The 20,432-nt window shown below is 39.6% G+C and overlaps 1 protein-coding gene across 1 annotated transcript in view; it reads left to right on the top strand.

Annotated features, from left to right (window-relative positions):
- The first annotated feature begins 3,174 nt into the window (after positions 1-3,174).
- The window catches only part of LOC115610123 (protocadherin Fat 4-like), a 42,951-nt gene continuing 25,693 nt past the window's right edge, over positions 3,175-20,432 (top strand). The window contains exons 1-16 of the mRNA XM_030491189.1: positions 3,175-3,244; positions 5,127-5,198; positions 7,561-7,721; positions 8,714-8,758; positions 9,141-9,239; positions 11,907-11,996; positions 12,711-12,821; positions 13,519-13,635; positions 14,667-14,757; positions 15,297-15,409; positions 15,677-15,850; positions 15,998-16,126; positions 16,390-16,545; positions 17,154-17,334; positions 17,783-17,916; positions 18,952-19,896. Coding sequence (XP_030347049.1) covers positions 3,175-3,244; positions 5,127-5,198; positions 7,561-7,721; positions 8,714-8,758; positions 9,141-9,239; positions 11,907-11,996; positions 12,711-12,821; positions 13,519-13,635; positions 14,667-14,757; positions 15,297-15,409; positions 15,677-15,850; positions 15,998-16,126; positions 16,390-16,545; positions 17,154-17,334; positions 17,783-17,916; positions 18,952-19,896 — 2,688 coding nt within the window. The remainder of the gene's footprint in view (positions 3,245-5,126; positions 5,199-7,560; positions 7,722-8,713; positions 8,759-9,140; positions 9,240-11,906; positions 11,997-12,710; positions 12,822-13,518; positions 13,636-14,666; positions 14,758-15,296; positions 15,410-15,676; positions 15,851-15,997; positions 16,127-16,389; positions 16,546-17,153; positions 17,335-17,782; positions 17,917-18,951; positions 19,897-20,432) is intronic.

Below are 20,432 nucleotides of genomic sequence, written 5' to 3'. Positions count from 1 at the left end.
ATCAATAGGAGTAGTTTCCATGATTCTGTTTCTACAAATCGCTATATGGATGTCCTGTGTACGTGCAGTTGATATGCTGGGAAGGCTACAGTGTACATCCTGCTGTCACATATGTGTTTAACTTGCTGCATGGTGGAGCTGTGAATGTCTCCTTGATGTCCAGAAATCTTGGACAAAGGGCTGGAATTTTAAATGCACTAATGGCTCCAAGAGAAAGAGACAGTGTGTTAGGAGAAATGTGGACGTAGAGTTGCCCCAGTCTGTAAACATAAATCCGTGAATAGCATGGGCGTATTTGATGTGACTGAGAGGACACTTGCCTTTGCCAGAAGGGAATCAATGTTTTGAAAAGCATTGATTCCTGTCGAGTGTATGGACACGCTATGTTGTGGTGGGAAACTGCTCCTGTGCATCAGATGCTTGCTTGAGCCGTATGTGAAGTTCCCTGCTTCCATTTAGGCACTTCCCTCTCCACTCCAAGCAAATGTAAAACCTTAGGTTACTTCTGCTCTCCAAGAGAGCAGTATACATAAACATACACTGAAGACATTCCTCCTGCAGCTGTTCTTGGTGAAATCTAATCTGTACGAACTGTACCACTATGTTCTGAGGGGTTTTTTCTCTGTTTCTTATTAATTAGGAAGTAAAGAAAGACTGCATTCATGTTAAATTTATCTTACTACAGGAATAGATTTACTGTTGAGTACCACTATGTTCTGAGGGGTTTTTTCTCTGTTTCTTATTAATTAGGAAGTAAAGAAAGACTGCATTCATGTTAAATTTATCTTACTACAGGAATAGATTTACTGTTGAATCCCCTTGTGGCTATAGCTATAAATAAAATCAGCCAAAGGCTTTTCCAGGCTTGAGGCCAAGTGACAGCCCAGACTGGCTGTGTCCCTGAGGTTAATGTCTCATCCTGTCTTTGAGCATCGTGGTGGTGGAGGTTGATGGAACCATCAGCCTGTCTGGGGGCTACAGCAACAGACAGTTGCACAGGGCTGCGTGAACTCCTCTACTTTGGGAATCACAAGGGCTTTGAATACTGATTTGATGTGTGCTGTTGCAAGTGGGCAGCATCCTCAGTTTGGGGAGGACTCTGCACTCCCACAGAGCCCTTAGTAGATGCCTGTCGCTTGTCACTGGTGTGGGAGAAATGTGTGTCCTGCTATTTTCCACTGTCGTGCCATGTGTTCAGCAAGCAATGCTGTCCTTGGTGATACAGCTAGAGGCTGGCCTGATGTGTTTCGGTTAATGGTGTTCAATGTCAGTTGAAAAAATGACTGTTTCCACCACTTCACCCTTGTTGGGTTGTGTTCCTCTCTGGTTTTACAGCTCATCTTACCTTAAGTGTATATCTTCATTCTCCTCTTTCCCTGTGTGCTAAGTGTAGAAAACAAATGAACTTCATCTGAACTCTGTTCTGGGCCTGATTCCATGATGGGACACAAGTGGCAATGGTTGAGACTGTCATGATGCTTCTCTTTGGGCTTGGAGCGCTGATCCCTGAGAAAAATAACCAAGCCAGAAGGAAGAATATGAAGATGGAAGCTTATAAAGAGTGGGTAACAGCGTTAAGTTGCATCCAAGCAGCAGTTTTCATTCTACATCTGCCTGTAGGTGATCTTTAACTTTCATTTGGTTTGAGGTTTGTGCACACTAATGGCCTACCTCCTTCAGCTTCTAGGCTGCCTCCACATAGGCAATGAGGGACATCTTCTGGAGTTTTATCCTCTAAGGTCTCATGCCACTTCTTATCGCTCCCAGCTCTCTGGGATGCTTCTTGCTAAAAGAAGTCCCAGAAAATGTTGAAGCTGCTTTGCTTGTTATTTGGAGTATCCAAAAGTAGATCATCATTAGCAGATTAAGATTCTGGTGCATAAATATTTCCAGTGGTCAGAGAATTAGCTGCTAGAAGAACTTTTTGGTACAAATATCAGCTTGTATAGCCTCTGGCCTGGCTGTGATGCTGTTCAGGATGCAGATCAGGAAACTTCTCTTCCCTTTTCTTCTTCCCAGGAGGTATTTTGTGCACAGGTCTGTATTTTGTTACCTGAACTTACAAAGGCCTTGCGTGGACACAAGAAACAATCAGGCAGGAGAGGAAAAATAACTGCCTGAATTGCCTCTAGTAGTAATGCCACCAGATGCATAATCTTGGCTGGATGAGGCCTTTGTTCCAAAGAGCTGGTGCCCATGATTGAGCTTCTTTTAATATATTTTCAATCGCTTCTGCTGGAATTGTTCCCACATTTCCATTTCAATAATGTAAGGCTGGGAAAGCCAATGAAAATTTAATTTTCAGTTATTATATGCAATTTCATTATAGTTCGCATTTTCATTCAAGCTGTAGTAATTACTGCAGTATCCATAGTGACAAAACATGCTAGCACAAACATGAAAAGACCTTGGTCTGGCAGCAGCTGCCTTACTGTGTAATCAATTGCTCCTTTGAATTAAAGGTGTAGTTACCTCGAAATGATTGAAACAAACTGCATGATGAGCTGTATCATTTGTAGACTTTGGAAGTTCTCTGCAAGATTTTAATGTCTTTTGGGTTTTTACAAGGAAACTTCATTGAAGTAAAATGTTTTAACTGTCTGCTAAACCTATTTACAGTGTATACAATCTGCTAAATACTAGGCACGCTTCAGAGGTGTTTGTTTTCATTGCATCAAATAGTAACTGCTGGTTTTGCAGCAGGATTTCTGTACCTATTCCATGTGGAATAGAGTTATGAGAAGATACTCTGCTATCTTTATAAGATCAAAAGGGGCAATGCTGACCCCTTTGCCTTTTGACACCCCATTTAGTTTCCTTTACCACGCAATATATAGGTTTTTCTTACATTGGTCAGGACATCCTGCTAATTTATTTATTATCTCTATGTTGAACATTAAAAATAGACTTCGTTATTTGTGCTGTAACACAAGAAGTTGTATTTCTTTGTTGAGGTTTTTTTATTGCCCCAAAGGGACTTTGATCCCACGACTGAAAACAGTAAGCACGTTATATAGTTTGTGGATTGCTGTTAAAGGCTCATTCTAATCTTTTGCCTTGTCCTCACTGAAGCATTTATGAAGATAAGTGACTTAGATGAAATGATCCTTTGCAAATGTTACATATGAGAAGCGACCATCCTGTTTTCAGTAGGATATTTTTTCTGGAGTACTCATGGCGCTTTCTAGATCTCTGGTTTTCGCTTTGATCACTTGGGTTACGTTCATCGGTCTTGATGCACAAAGTAAGTAGTGTCATTATTATTAATGCTTGTGAGTCTGTTCCTGCTTTTATTGAAATTGAACTGAATTAGATTTATCAAATTCATGAAAATCACAGTCCTAGAAGTTTGAAGCACGTTGATGCATTGACTGATAAAATAACATCTAAATAAACTATCTTGGTGCCCATGGACGTGGTCTGTGGACTTTCAGGGGCTCGGTGATCCCAAGTTGAAAACCACTGCTCTTGTATGTACAGTGGGGTTTACAAGTTCTCTTTGAAGTTTTTCAGGTTTGGTGGTTTTATATCTGCTGCAGACATTAAATAAAATACCTGGGCTGAAGTTGAGGCTGGGGCTTTATAGTTTTGAAGTAGGGATCACTTGAATTCCTTGCTGCTATTATTCTGCTGAATTAGACTGGAGTAGTTACAATTTTACATCTGGTATTTGTTGGAGTGGTAAGGACTCCATTAGAAGTTCTTCTTCCAAAAGTGAAAAATGTGCCATCCATTAGCTGATTCTGGGAGTAGAAACAGTGTCTGCATGCCTAAACTTGAGGCATTAATATCATTTTGGTCTTTCAGCCTTCCTAGAGGATCTTCACAACAGTGAAAATGCCCACGCGTCTTTCCTTTGCTTGGGTTAGGTTCAGAGGATCCCCAGGAAATGGCTGAGGGAAATTTTTTCGTTGGGGGAAAAAAGCAACAAGAGATTTTATTTAATGATTGAATTTCCTTCTTCGACTGTGAGATAACATTCCAGCCACTCCCAACTTCCCATTTTATTGATCTTTTTTAGTAATCCTGCTTTAAAAAGTAGGCTCTTGAATACTCAAATATGGAGGCAGCAACTTAGACCCATCACAGCAGCTGCTGACTGTAGGAGTATTCTCTAGGGTTTTATTCAGTTACTTACGTAGAAATCTGCCCACTGCTCACTTATAAATGAGAAATGTGGGGTAATGCAAATATGAAGGGAGCTGCCTAGCCAGGAAAAAATAGCCCACTACCTATTTTACCAACTACTGCTTTGAATACACAGTAAGGAGGGCAAGGAGAAGAGTGGGGACACTCCGCATTGGTGCAAACCCACATCAGACCACGGAAGTTGCACGGATATCCATAAGAACATTGATTGCACTATGGCAGCTTTGCTGAGTAATTCTGACTATGGAAGGAGGAAAATATCTGGTGGATTTCTAGATTTCTGTGTTTAGAGTTTGCAGATCTAGAGAGAATCACACAGAGAAAATGTGGAGAGAGGGCACTGAGCTGCAATAATCCATGTATGAAAGCCACTTCTTGGGAAGAAAACCTCTATTTCCAAACTGCCGACTTCTATAACAGTTTAAGGAGAATACATTTCAGGTACATCTGTCAATGTGCCTTTATCCTAAGCTGTTGGATTCTTGCTAACATTTCAGTGATGAATAGCTTTCTATTTACAGTTTTCCTGGGAGCAGAAAACATTTGCAAGGCCAGGGTGCAAAAGTAGTTTCGATTATGATTTCCACAGATGGTTCTGCAGGAAATTAACCGAGAGTGATTCATTATTATCAGGCAATAAAATGCAAGTTTCAGTCTGGTCAGGGTACAAAGGAAGGACAATTCTGTAGCTAGATATTTTCACATCCATTTTTTAAGTTGTGAAGTTCTTCATTGTAGAACTTCTTTAGGCAAAGATAGATTGGGTCCAAGATGCTAATATTTACCTACTCTGTGTAATGTATTGTTTTAAACCCTGAAAATCATGTCAAGTACCACCATAATAAATGTCTTTCAGCTTAATTTGAACTAATGTGTGCATCCGATTTTATATAAAGTATAAGCTTTTTTTACCTTGCACTACTTCTGGCAACAGTCCCACTGTGTTGTTTGTACATGATTTTTCCTTTTCTTTCTAGAAATCACAACTATAGATTGTGACACAACCCCTGCAGACCTCATGTTGACAGGCTTTTTGGATGAATTTGAAGGTAAAAATTATGATTCTAGCCTAGAACTGTCTGACTTGCTCCCTTATGTGCATAGTACTTCAATGCTTCACATGGTGTATTTTATAATGAATCTGTATTGTTAATTAATTTACAATAGTCTTAATGGCTGGATGCAGCAGCTGCTTATATGGCACATTGTTTAGTAGAATCATGGAATTCTGCTGGCCATGATCATCATAGAATCATAGAATGGTTTGGGTTGGAAGGGACCTTAAAGCTCATCTAGTTCCAACCCTCTGCCATGGGCAGGGACACCTTCCACTAGAACAGGTTGCTCGAAGCCCTGTCCAAATAAATAAATATAAACCCCAAAATTCCCTGATCCAAGGGTCTAGTGTCTGAATAGACAGAGCAGGCAAAGGGAAACAAGTGCAGAAAATTTTGATGTTCACCTTGGCCGGTCAGTCCACAAGAGCTGATTTCTTCCTTCCCTTCTACATCAGAAGGAACCAGTGCCACCACATCTCTTGCTTTGCCTTCAGAGCTCTGCTCTATGCCAGACTGGAGTCACTCTGAATGCCAGCTCTTTGTTTTGTTGGGGCAGATGGGGTGCAGAGGAACAAGCAGGCTTGCAGTGCAGGGAACTACAGGATCAATGCTACCCAGTTGATGTATTTGCAGTTTCTGTCCTAGTTTACTTTGTTAGTGTAGCACACTCTGTATTATTCTAATGACTATTTAATTTGTGCAGCCTGACAGAGTTAATTTATCCCTACATTTTGTAGGCTTCCTTAGCCTCCCTGGCAAAGTGTGACTGTGCCTTGGAGACAAAATCCCATACTAGGGGAAGTCCAGTGACTGCTGGAGAGCACAATGCAGAAGTGGTTTTATTTACATTGCAAATGCAGTACAGAGGAAAACTCCATCCTCCTTTTCCTCCCACCACTAACCAGAGAGGTTACTGTTGTTAGCTAAAGGGTCTGGCTGTTGTCTGCGCCTACACTGCCTGTTAGAGGCAACCCTGAAGTCAGGATTTGACTTGCCTCTCTCTCTATATATATGCGCAATGATCACACAGGGCAAAGCATTAAATGTTATGGCCAAAACATTCCCTTCAGGAATGGACTCAGACCAGTAGTTCTGTGCTTGCTGCCATTTGCCTGGACTTTTTCCTTACACATAATTATAGCCTGGTATCTTTGGGCTGGTAGCTGACAGCATTCCAGACACTCCCTGCTGTTGGAAGAAGACAAGGTTCCCTTCCTTCAGGCACTTGGAGACGAAGACCACAAGTCTGTGTGTGGAGATTAAAGATGGGACTGTTACAGAAAGGGTTTACTAGCCTAAATTAGTAGTGATGGAGTACAAAACCAATGGAATAAGAAACAAGCACAGGTAGCAAGTTTCCTGAAGCTTGTGGAAAATATTGGGGATGTTTAGGAGAGATTTTGGAGGTGAGAGGGGATTGTGGGTTTGAAATCCACCTAATGTGTTCCATGAGAAGTATTATTTTATAAATACAAATATTTGATAATATGAGTAAGGTAACTTTATTTAATAAAACTGCCAGTAGCACCACACTGGATGGCTTAAAAGGATCCATTTCAAACACACGTTCAAACCCAGATTTGATGTTTAAATGTTGTAAACAAGTAATACACTCACCACTGAATAATAGTGAGTCCAATATGAATCATGGTAATTACAAATAACAAGTTTCCATATTTTCCAGACGATAGTTCCTAAATGCATGGTTCTAGAAAATCACATTCAAATTGATTCTTAGACTGCATTTTTTTTGTGTTGCAGTGTTCTGTACATCTAGGAACAGATTAAAGGAAGGGACTATACACTTACCACTCTGTACCAAAATCAACATTTAAACAACAAGAAGTCTGAATCCAGATTCACACTGGATTCTACCTGCTTGATAGGTTCAACTAAGAGTTATGAAATGCCCTTGTGTTAGGACAATCCTGACACTCATTCCATGCAGCCCTGACTAGCCTCTTGCTTATTTTGATTACATCCCTTGACTTCGATTACACTTAGACTACATTTTCACACTAAGTGTGAAAAAAAGTTTTGCAGCCAAAAGCTATTTCCAAAAAATGGAGGAAAATCAGGTGTAAATTATGCCAAGGTTTTTAATTCTGGAGATACTGTTACAGAGTGGGAATACCTTGGGAAAAGTGGGTTTGTGTGGTTTTAAAAGCATATCAATACACTTGTGCAGAGTACATAAGGGGACTTTCAGAGAGCTGATATTCTAGCTGAAAATGCCAAAATAATATGAAATGTAACCAAAGGTAACCAGCAACCCAGTTGTCAATACACATGAAATGAACCTATGGATTTCTTTTTCACAGAGCAATCTAATTTGTTACGCTTTCTCTTACAGGTGTTATAGAATGGATTACAAACATCCCACCCAATGTAAATTTGAAATTGACAGGGACTCTGTTCCCTGAACACTTACCATATGTGGAGCTGGTATATGATTCCGGGTCTGACAATGCCACAGTGAGGACTAGTAAGCCACTGGATGTTGATTCTATTGAGGTATTCTTTTCACTGATGTGAAACCTGGATATAAAGGTTCTCTTGACAGGTGGAAAAAAGGTAGCACTAAGACATAAACTGTAATTGCTCATTCTCTCACCAGAAAGAGCAGCACAGACTTCAGTATCTACCTCTCAATAATGTCTGTTAGATGTTTTCCATTTCCAATACCTGTAAACTTACCTGACATCTGACAGTCAGACAGGTTCTTTCCTAATCATGTATTGTCACTTGTAATGAAAGTTGTAAATCTACAGTTATGATAGGTGTCACTTCTCCTAAAACTCATCTCTCAGTAACATGAATTATTTCACCCAAGTGAAATTGATCAGATATAATTTGGCAGAAGGCAATCTTTAATCATATAAGTATTTATACAAGTGCTTAACTTCACACCTGATTGGAACCATTGGCCTCTGTTGGTTGATGCACAAAAGGAGAAGTCTTTCTTCCTAGGCCATTCTTGCTCTGTAGGACTATCAGGAATAAAGCAATATTAATGTTTTCCTGGGTAAATTTGCCTTTGAATGTGCAAATGGTGTAGTTCTGCAGAGTAAGTGGAGGCTGTTTGTTATACAAGTACTATTTCAGGGTAGCACTGTACTTGACAGAATTGACCCATACATATTTTAAAAACCACTGTTACAATCAAGACTTCCAGTTTTCCAAATGGGTGAAAACATTTTTTATGCTTCTTACACATATTCTCCTATTTTCTGGTGATTTTCCATCAGAGACAACAGTCAGGTCCAGGGATGGTGGGATCTGGGTGGGTGAATAGCAGCAGCAGATGAATGGTAGCCAAATAAACTTTACAATTAATAATCTGTAATGACTTTGCTATATATTATAAGCAGTGTGTTTTGGGACAACACACTTGAGGATTCAAGTACCAGAAGTTGTTTTGTATAATTTTGGTATAAACATTCTTTGACAATCATATTAGGAGTTCATGGATTATATTATTTATTTGCTTTTTTGTTGATTTTTAGACTGACTATCTCTTTTATACTATTGTTTGCCAAAGGACTGGAATGGTAAGTAAAAGACATGTTGTATAAACTACTTTTTTTGTCTAAATTTAATGCAAATTACTGTTTTCTGGTTACTATTTAATTTAAAGATATGATGCAGGCAGTTAAGAGTACCTTTTAGAAGTTGTATTTGTTTAAATGTACTGATTTGAATGGTTTTGTTCACAGAAAACCTAAGGTAAATCTTAAAAAGTTCATTTAAAAATATTTTCACAAACTTTTACTCCGTTGTTACACATGGTAGTCTGACTTTCTCATTGCAGTTTTTAGAACTGAAGGGGTGTCTCTCTGAAGTTCTCATTTTATATGATGAAGTTAAATGTTAGCAATATGCTGCTGTCTCACTGCTCTCATTTCTGATGTATCTTTTGCTTCCATTACGAAGAATAATGAGGTAGACAACAACAGAATCTTAGTCTTGGAAGATGTAAATGACAATTCTCCAGAATTCCTACAATCTCATTACAATGCTTCAGTATCAGAGGTGGGTTATGGCAAATGTTTATGTTTTTTCTTGTGATATTTTCAAGTTACTTTATGAGGCCAAAACATGTTACTTTTGCAAGTAATAGAGGAGCCGACAAGGAGAGGGGCCATGCTTGACCTCGTGCTCACCAATGAGAACGGACTGGTTGGAAATGTGATGCTCCAGGGCAGCCTTTGCTGTAGCAATCATGAGATGGTCAAGTTCGAGATCCTTAGGGCAGTGAGAAGAGCGTGCAGCAAGCTCACTGCCCTGGACTTCAAAAGAGCAGATTTTGGCCTCTTCAGGAACCTGCTTAGTAAGGTTCCATGGGATATAGTCCTAGAGGGCAGGGAGACTCAAGACTGCTGGTTGATATTCAAGGATCTCTTGCTACAAGCTCAGGAGTGTTGCGTCCCGACTAGAAGGAAGTGCAGCAGGAGGGCCAGGAGACCTCCATGGATGGACAAGGAGCTGCTGAGGAAACTTAGAGGGGAAAAAAGAAGCTTATAGAAGGTGGAAGCGAGGACAGGCGGCCTGGGAAGAATACAGGAATGTTGTCTGGGAAGCTAGGGATCAGGTTAGGAAAGCTAAGGCCCAGTTAGAATTAAATCTGGCAAGGGATGTGAAAGATAACAGGAAAGGATTCTATAGGTACGTAGCAAATAAAAGACAGACTAGGGACAATGTGGGCCCTCTCCAGAAGCTATCAGGAGAACTGGCTACCCTGGATTTGGAGAAGGCTGAGGTTCTTAATGACTTCTTAGCCTTAGTCTTCACTAGCAAATGCTCTGACCACACCACTCAAGACTTGGAAAGCAGATGCAGGGACTGTAAGAATGAAGACCTTAGGCCCACTGTAGGAGAGGATCAGGCTCGAGACCATCTTAAGAACCTGAACGTGCACAAGTCCATGGGACCTGATGAAATCCATCCACGGGTCCTGAAGGAGCTGGCGAATGAAGTTGCTAAGCCACTGTCCATCATATTCGAAAAATCCTGGCAGTCAGGTGAAGTTCCCGATGACTGGAAGAAGGGAAATATAACCCCCATTTTCAAGAAGGGGAAGGTGGAAGACCCAGGGAACTACAGACCAGTCAGTCTCACCTCTGTGCCTGGCAGGATCATGGAGCAGCTTCTCCTGGAAAGCATCCTAAGGCACATGAAAAACAATGATGTGGTTGGTGACAGCCAACATGGCTTCACTAAGGGGAAATCCTGCCTAACCAATTTGGTGGCCTTCTATGATGGAGCCATGGAACTGATGGACAGGGGCAGAGCAGTTGACGTCATCTACCTGGACTTGTGCAAAGCGTTCGACACTGTCCCGCACAACATCCTTGTCTCTAAATTGGAGAGACATCAATTTGATAGATGGACCACTCGGTGGATAAAAAACTGGCTCGATGGCCGCACGCAAAGAGTTGTGGTAAATGGCTCAATGTCCAGTTGGAAAACTGTAACGAGTGGTGTCCCTCAGGGATCGGTGTTGGGACCTGTCTAGTTCAACATCTTTGTTGGTGACATGGACAGCTGGACTGATGCGCCCTCAGCAAGTTTGCTGACGACACCAAGCTGTGTGGTTCGGTTGATACGCTGGAGGGAAGGGATGCCATCCAGAGGGACCTTGACACGCTTGTGAGGTGGGCCAGTGCCAACCTCATGAAGTTTAACCAAGCGACGTGCAAGGTCCTACACCTGGGTTGGGGCAATCCCAGGCACTGCTACAGGTTGGGCGGAGAAGAGATTCAGAACAGCCCTGCAGAGAAGGACTTGGGGGTGTTGGTTGATGAGAAGCTTAACATGAGCCGGCAGTGTGCACTTGCAGCCCAGAAACCAACCGTATCCTGGGCTGCATCAAAAGCAGCGTGACCAGCAGGTCAAAGGAGGTGATCCTGCCCCTCTGCTCTGCTCTCCTGAGACCACTTGGAGCATTGTGTACAGTTCTGGTGTCCTCAACACAAAAAGGACATGGAGCTGTTGGAGCAAGTCCAGAGGAGGGCCACGAGGATGATAAGAGGGCTGGAGCACCTCCCATATAAAGACAGGCTGAGAAAGTTGGGGCTGTTCAGCCTGGAGAAGAGAAGCTGCGTGGAGACCTCAGAGCAGCCTTCCAGTATCTGAAGGGGGCTACAAGGATGCTGGGGAGGGACTCTTCGTTAGAGGCTGTCGTGGTAGGACAAGGGGTGACGGGTTCAAACTTAAACAGGGGAAGTTTAGATTAGATATAAGGAAGAAGTTCTTTACAGTGAGGGTGGTGAGGCACTGGAATGGGTTGCCCAGGGAGGTTGTGGATGCTCCATCCCTGGTGGTGTTCAAGACCGGGTTGGACAGAGCCTTGGGTGACATGGTCTAGTGTGAGGCATCCCTGCCCATGGCAGGGGGTTGGAACTGGATGATCTTAAGGTCCTTTCCAACCCTAACTATTCTATGATTCTATATGAGGTTCTAATGTGATCATACTGATATTAGATCATGACATGCACTCTTATGGGACTTGTCTGCATCTTGCTGTGGGTGTGGAAAAGAATGGCTGGGTTGGATGTACAGCTGAAGGCATGGAGTGAAGAAGAAACATTCAGTTATCTAACCTAAAATGGAAATGGGAAATAAATTGCATATGCTAAGGAGGTGGCACAGCCAAAAAGGGCTTGCGACTGAGCATTTGATGGTCTTTATTTCCTGTAGGTAACTGCAATAGATGCCACAATTATAAAAGTGGAAGCTGTGGATAAAGATTTTTCACCTATGTTCAACGCCATCACTTACAGTCTTTGGGTGAGTGCCTTCTGTTTGTCAGAGGCTGTGAACACCAGTCTACCTTTCATACAAAATACAGCCTGGAATGTGATCCAAGTATACTATCTTGCAGATACATGTTACAGACTACAAATCTGCAAAAAGCTAGCATCAGAAAGACCATTTAAAATGAGAACTTGGACCACAGGATCAGCCTAGCATGCAGTGAGCCCTGAATCTTATTTCTTAGCATTTGTGAAACACTTTGTGGCACTGTTCAGCTACAGCTGAGGAACTCACTGGTCCTTTTTAGTAGCAGGAGTGAAACAGATCCCCTCTTTTTAAAGTTCATATTTGATTTGCTGTTGAGTTCCAGTCCTGCTGAGGTGTATATGTAAGCCACCTGAAGTAAGATTATTTCAGCTAACACTAGATATCTGCAGTGGAGATCTCCACATCTGATCCTGCTTTCTCTGCTCTCTTTATAACGGTGAAAGGAAGCTGACTGCCATTCATCTGATCTGCTTTTAGTTATCAACCATACGATGAGATAAATCAGATAGAAAGTCTAATGGCACTGATGAGAGAGGCAATAGAATGTGTTGAAGAGGATCAGCATTTTCATTTTCAGTGGTGGTGGTTGAGAGATTCCTGGTTCTTCATGAAGAATAGTCCAATAATAAAGGTAGTAAGAGAAAATTAAATGTATTTCATTGTTAATCATGTAAATGGTGTGATTTATTTATTTAATAGGGTCCAAACTCTGATTACTTTTATATAAGGGAAGGAGATGGAAATGTCATGCTGAAAAAAGCCTTGGATTACAACGAGGTCAACCTTTTCAATCTAACAGTCCAAGCAAAGGTATGATATAAATTAAGAGAACCACAATAGTTCTACAATGACATTTCCTTTGTTATAACATCCCAGTTTCTACAGATTTACAATTTAGGAGGTTCCCAAGCCAAAAGTTGTGTCTGCACCTTGGTTTATTCTGCAGACGATGTAGCGCATTCTTCGTATTTGAGCCATTGTTTCAGCCTCCATTCAAATACAAGCCCAAGTTTCTTTCTGTGTGTATTTCTTGGAGTATGTTTATTGTACTTATTCTCCACTATTCTAACATATATTCATCTATTAATTCTGGCAGATCTATCCTATTTTTACACATCTTACCACCTACAGTCTTTCTGTGTGTCTTTTTTGAGATTTGAATCTGTATTTGCCTTCAGTTCCTTTTAGAATTAAAAAGAAGTAATTTTGTCACATTTATTGTGGTATCAAGCAAATAGTACAGCTGCAGAAAATGTACTGTTACTACATTCTATGTGCTACTGTGTAACACCTGCCTGATATAAAATTAATAACTGAGAACAATTACCTTTTGATAATGTTATTCCTAGAACTGGATTTCTAGAAATGGAAAGATCTACCAGAGTGAGAGTTCTCAGGTTAAAAATGCTTAGACACTACAAAGCACATATATTCTGCTGTACTTTCTGCTGAGAAATGGCTCTTTCATTACAATATTTCTTATTTTCTTTCTTCTCTTGGGATGCAGGAAATAATGGGAAACAACAATGGTACTGCATCATTAGTAATTGATGTCCAAGACTATGATACGTTGAACCCCTATTTCAGTCAATCAGTGTACAATGGAAACATCAGTGAAAATCAGGTAAAAGCTTTTCACTGAATGCTACAAATGTAAAGAGGTGATTGCTCTCTACAGTGCTTTTCTTTTGACGATTCCTCATCACTGAACAGTTTAAGATGGAGGGCTGCTTTGTTTTGTGCCAACTGGGGAATTGTAAGGTTATCAGCTGTGCACTTCCAAGAACCAGGTAAACAGGCCACGTATTTTATGAAACATAAAGCTTTCTGCTACAGAAACAGATTCTTTCATGTTTGGAGGAAAAAGAGGAAAAAAAACCTCCAAAAAACTAAACAAGTGTTGTATCAAGGCTTTTACTGTAATCCTGGAAGGGCAGCTGACTGCCCATCAGTCCTGGAGCTGGCTGCTTGGTTTCAGTTTTAAATAGTGTAATTCCTACATATTTCATTACAATCAGGTAGGCAAAAAAAAAAAAAGAATCTGAGAAATTAACTCTGGTTTATATTATATTGTAATTATTTTCTATATAAGGTGGAAATTTCTGAGTGGAATGTATTTGTTTAACTCGAGCTTCAGTATGCATTGACCAAAGCAATAATCATAGTATAGAATTACCAGAGTAATGCACTAAATATAATTATCTTTTCTATTACCCTTATTTATTTATCATTATCTTAATTTTAACGTATTTTAAACCACATATGCTTTCGGCGTTATTCCTTTGGTGTCCTTTTTGTTAGAAGCTCATCTTTAATTGTCTGAAAGGAATCTTCTTAGATCTTCTAAAATGTTTTTATCTTTTAAATAAATTACTATTTGTATTAGGGTGGCAATGGAAATATTCAATGTTATTAACGTGAATTCCATCAGTGACTACTGCCTCATAGTCTGGTGCTTCTCAAGTGTATCCATCAGGTTGTTTTGGTCATCATTTTTCTCTGTAAAGCCTGTATGACACAGATATATTTTTTTCTGGACCCCAATGATTAAATACATCTTTCTTGTTTCTACAATCAAAATTGTGACTTAATTAACAATTTCATGTTTACGTGTAATTTTTTTTCAAGTTAATCAAGTTCATATATGTTTTCTAGGTGGGCCCTCTGGCTATTCATCCAGAAAAGATACTGGCTAAAGATGGAGACACAGGTATAGATGAAAAAGTACTTTACAGCATCAAACTAGGTAAGAGCCTTTATTTTCTTCTAGACATTCACACCGTAATTTGAAGAGAATGATAAGGAAGTGCAGTGTACAGTCAGATGGCCTAACTGCATATATCTTCACAACAGTGCTGCTCCCTGAGCTAAACTGACCTAATTTCAGTCAGTATAGCAGGGTTCAACCACTTTAAAAATGTATAGATGTTCTTAACCTCTCTCTAATAAACAATTCCTGAATCAAAGTGTAAAAGTCAGTTTAGGCTTCCGTTAGATCAAAGGATTTCCATGCAGGACCATCTAGAGACATAATTCCATCAGGAGCTTTTCCTCCTCCTGACAGAATTGCTGAAAACTCATGAGATGCTTTATTTGAGACTCTTGAAGTATGAGTGAATCTATTTAAGAATTGTTTTGAGGACACAGTGTTTGAAAACAAGCCTTTTATGTGGAATGTCTGTTCATTTTTGCTGTGGCTGAGAAGATAATGGTCATAAAAAGGAAAGATCACACTTATTGTTCTGGTTCATTCTCATTAACCCATTACAATTTGTTGCTTTGCAGTGGAACCCCCAGCCTATAGCGACAACTTTACAATCGATGCAGACACGGGAGTGTTGGAAGTAAAGACTGCAGTTGACAGAGAAGAATGTCCGTATCTTCTTGTGGGCATTCAGGTAGTGATTGTTTCAGAGTTCAGTGTGTTAATACTGAATCTTAATTTAATAAAACAATATGTAAATCATTGTTGCTGTTAATAGTACTTCTCATAGAAATGCTAAAGGGCAGTTGGTATCAAGACTCCATCCTGCCGTTTAAAATGCAAATAAAGGAAAACTTCATTCACTGAATATATGCAGTCATGTCATGTCCTTGTGTTAAGCTGGAATGACTCACTGTTATCAGGGCATGGAATTTACAGCTACAAACTCTTTGTTTTCTAGGCAAGTCAGCAAGACAATACTTTCAAAACAGCTGATGCAGTAGTTCTGGTTACTATTGATGATGTGAATGACAATTATCCAGTACTGTCACAATCGAGTTACAACATCTCAATTCCAGAAAATTTCCCAAATGGGATGGCAGCTCTTCAAGTAACAGCTACTGACAAAGATGAGGTAAAATGACAATGTCATTGTGGTTGCTACAAATACTGCACTTCTGTAATACAATACAAAATGCATTTGCGTTCTACAGGTATAGTGAATAGTGCTATAGATTATTTTTCTTTCCTATTTGATAGCAAATATCATTACTCCTTGCAGGGAGGCTTCCAGGGAACATTCACTCTCACTCCAGTTGATAGTCCCTTCCAGCTAAGTCACGATGGCATCCTAACTGTGAGGAACTCCACACTGTTGGACAGGGAGAGAATATCATCTATTCACCTGCAGGTATTAGAAATAAGCCTACTCTTTTCCAAAGCAACCTGAGGCAAATATGTGCTTTCTGAGCTGCCCTGGCAAGAAGCTGACTCTCTGATATGGATCAGCAGCTTCTTTGAAGAATCAAATCCAGACTTTCACATTAGAGCTATTTGGAGGGAAATACCACTCGTGATACAGTTTACTCAGCTTGTAATTGTCATTAATCCTTCTTACTACTTATAGAGCATGCATTGGAATAAAGCAATAATTTTACTACATCATTTTTAAAGGTCACTGCTAGAGATCATTTGTCACCTTACGGTGAGGGACACTCTGCAATCAACATACTGTTGCTAGATGAAAATGACAACAGTCCAACTTTTAGTGGCACACCATATAAACAAGATATTTTCAACAACATGACTGCAGGAATGTCCATTCTTCAGGTACTAGAAGTACTAAGTAAAAATGGCATTTTTATGGGTTGAACGCATGCATGAGTCCTTGCTTAAACTTGTGTAGTGGCCCTACTGAATGAGGGAATCTTTTCTGAACTCCTCAGAGTTCAGAAACAATCCACCTTGTATTTAAAGGCTTATACCTGTAAATATTCCATAATCACAGTGTCCTGGATGCTCTAGTCATGCTCCAGGTCAGGAAACAAATGATCAAGGGTTTTTATTCTTGATCTTAGATACTGTGCACCATCCTGAATTCCACAAACATTAAACAGAATCTAAGATTCTTGTTGTTGTAAAGCGTTTAATGAAAACTGAATGTTGTTAGTGTCCAGAAATTGAAATAATTGTAAAAATTTTTGAAAGGCTGCTGAATGCTGAAGCATTGTGCATAATTTTTAGATACAATACACATGATATGATACTAAATCAACCAGTTAACCAAATAAAACAGGAAACCAAGATAAAAATCACTTCTGGAGCTGAGAGATATAGGGAGTCACTGTCAAAACTCATAACTACTGATGCAGATCTACTGATTTAATGGCTCCTGATGTAACCTCTATACTAAAGTAAAACTATTTTTTTTCTTCCAGGTTGCTGCTGATGATCCAGATGAGGGTATAAATGGAGAGATAAGCTTTATCTTAGCTGGTGGCAATGAAGATGGATACTTTGAATTGGATACATCCACAGGACAAATCAGTTTAAAAACAGTAATCCCATTAGGAGTCAACCAGCTTAAGAACTTTGTCTTGTGGATAACAGCTATTGATGGTAAGACAGGGGTTTAGTACAGGTCAACACAGATATTCCTGGTGTTTTGTTTTGTTTTTTTTTGATGGGGTTTGGGTTTGGTTTGGTTTGTTTTTTTACTGAAGGGTGGTTGTCAAAACAGGTTCCCAGACTTTAGTTTAAAAATACCAAGTATTTTTATCTGCTCTTGTTTGTTGAAGATAATAAATGAATAAAAGAATAATATATACATATATCATAGTATCCATAATAGTAACTTCTGTGCTAATGTTGTTGTATGTATTCAGGTTCTTATATTGTAACACTCTATATATGAAACTGACCTTGGTAGGGACCTCTCAGCAGTACCATAATAGTAGCAGTAAGGATTAAAAAAACCCCAAAAATCAATACCAGTGGAAAAATACAATTTTTCTTTTAAGGCAGAAGGTATTTGTGTATTTGCTGAGAGATTTTCTTTTACCTGCAGGTGGGACAATTCCAAGAAGTTCATCAGTGTCAGTACAAATCTTTGCAGTTGGAGATTCCAGACCACAGTTTATTCAGAAAGCTTACAACGTATCTGTGGAAGAAGAGCTAGCCAGTCCTGTCGAAGTAGCAAGAGTAAGAACAACTTTATTCTATCATTTGTACAGGGCATGACAGCTATAAGAAAATCCTGTAATATATGTGCTCTAAATGTCTGTATCCTCCTGGGTTATGGATAATTAGATGTTGTGTTTTCTTTCCTGCATATGAAGCTCCATATACGTTACATACTGTGTACATCCCTCTGATGATGCCTGTCACTCACAAAGCCTCTTTAATATCAAAGCCTATTCATTCCATTGCAAACCTTTAAACAGCACGTGCCACCATCTAACCTAAACCCCAACCAAACAAACAAAAAACCAAAACCAAATGAAAAACAACAAAGAAAGCCCCAACACCACTTCTCCCCTTCCTCCCTCCCCAAACCAAATCAATCCCATAACTGCTTGAGAAAGTAAACTTTCAAGCTCAGCCCTTGTTGACTTCGGACATTCTCCAAAGTCTGTAGCCAAAGGCTAGAATAGGCAATATTCACTTATCTGTTGACAATAAATATAAAACCCTGTGACAAGATACAGCTAAGAAATGGAGACTTCCCATCAGAGAACTGTCATAAAAGGTATTTTCAAAGAAGGCTCTAGAACTTGCTCCTCATTTTGATCAAAAAATGTTCAGACAAACAGGCCACCAGAATGCACTGTGATAGCTCCTTCTTGGATGCAGTTCTGAAGGCAAATGGGAGGTCTGACACCAAAGCAGTGAGAAGTTAATGTGTTTTAGTGTTCTGATTTATTGACTTCCCAAGTTAATTATTTTTTCACTTTTTTCATATAAAGAAATTCAGAACCAAAGCTTAAAGTGCAGTCTATTATTTTTATTACATATTATATGTACTCATATTTCCTTATTAGTGATGTTCCAATTAGTGATGGAGAGGGCAGTCCTCTCCAGCTGTATATTTATGTATATTGTGGCTTGATTTTTATTTCTTTTAATGAATAAAATAAGTAAAATTAGTTTGGACATAATTAAAACCATTATTCTTTTTCAGACAATTTTATTATTGGTTTTAATTAATTTATAGATAATATTCCTTATTTTACACAGGTAGAATATGAGTCTGTAAATCCCCATATACCAGTTAGGTTTGAAGTACTGACGGAATCTGCTACATTTGACATTGATATAAACGGAATCATCTGGACAAAAACCAAGCTGGACTATGAATCCCAGAATAATTACATACTAAATATTTCCCTGTCAGATGGAAACACTACTGACTATGCTACAGTATTTGTCACAGTTACAGATGTTAATGATAACAGTCCAGTGTTTGGTATAACCAACACTACCATTTCCATTCTGGAGAACGTGCCACCTGGAACCAGTATTACCAGTGTGTCAGCTACAGATGTGGATGAGGGCTTTAATGGATTAGTGGTTTATACCCTGAAAGGTGGAGAAGGAAAAATGGATATTGATGCTTCAGGATTAATTGTGCTGGAAAAGGAACTGGACAGGGAAAAACAAAGCTTCTATAACTTAACAGTGATTGCCAGTGACCAAGGCCAACCCCCGCTGTCTACAGCTCTCAATTTGACAGTCATCGTTGATGATGTGAATGACAACCCTCCAGTCTTTTCATCAAGTAAATATGAAATGAGTGTCTCTGAAGATGAAGTGCTTGGAAAGACACTGCTGACAGTATCTGCTACTGATTTGGATGCTGGGGCCAATGCTCTTGTGAAGTACAGCATTGTTAGTCAGCAACCTTCAACCTCCTCGCCAATGTTTGTTATCAATACAACCACAGGCCAGCTCAGCCTGAGCCAGCAGCTGGACTATGAAACCATAAGGCAATTTGAAGTGGAAGTGGAGGCATCAGATGGAGGGCAGCCAAGTCTCAGCGCTACCACACTTCTTGTTGTGCACGTACTAGATGTCAATGATAATCCACCAGAGTTCAATCAGGCAGCTTATGATGTATTTGTGTTAGAAAACCTGCAAAAGGGTAGTCCTATCTACACATTCAATGTTATTGACAAGGACGAGGTAGGTACCACATTAACCTCATCATGATAAATCAAACTGACATGGTTTTCTCTGTTAATCTGCAAAAAAGTAGATGGGCAGAGGGAGATTTCTTAAGTGGTTAGCAATAAATACGCGTTAGATCGCATAAACTTTATCTTGCTTCCTATGGAGCCAGGAATAAAACTTCCTTAACCAAGAAATTTAAAACCTTGTGCAAAATAGTTTACTGGCTGTATCAGAAAACCTAGGGAGAACTTCTCTTCCTATACATATGCAATTCAGGACAGAAACAGTCATTAGTTTCTGTATACATGTATATGAGATGAATGCACATATATTACACCAGGTAGAAAGTGGGATTGCCTATTATGTGTTATTGCCTATTACGTCAAAATAATCAGTTCTGGTTTAATATTGCTTGCTTCTATCAGAGAATATTTGTCAGTGCATTTCTGTAATGCAGTCAACCTGCCCTTAGTATCAGCTTAGTCAGGCAGAAAGGTAGTTTGTAAAGCTGATAGTTTCTTCTTCTTCAACAGGAAATGCACAATTTC

The sequence above is a fragment of the Strigops habroptila genome, chromosome 6 (assembly GCF_004027225.2).
Source record: "Strigops habroptila isolate Jane chromosome 6, bStrHab1.2.pri, whole genome shotgun sequence".
In the NCBI taxonomy this organism is placed as follows: domain Eukaryota; kingdom Metazoa; phylum Chordata; class Aves; order Psittaciformes; family Psittacidae; genus Strigops; species Strigops habroptila.
The sequence above is the reverse complement of the archived record's forward strand: the minus strand, read 5'-3'. Positions and strand labels throughout refer to the sequence as shown.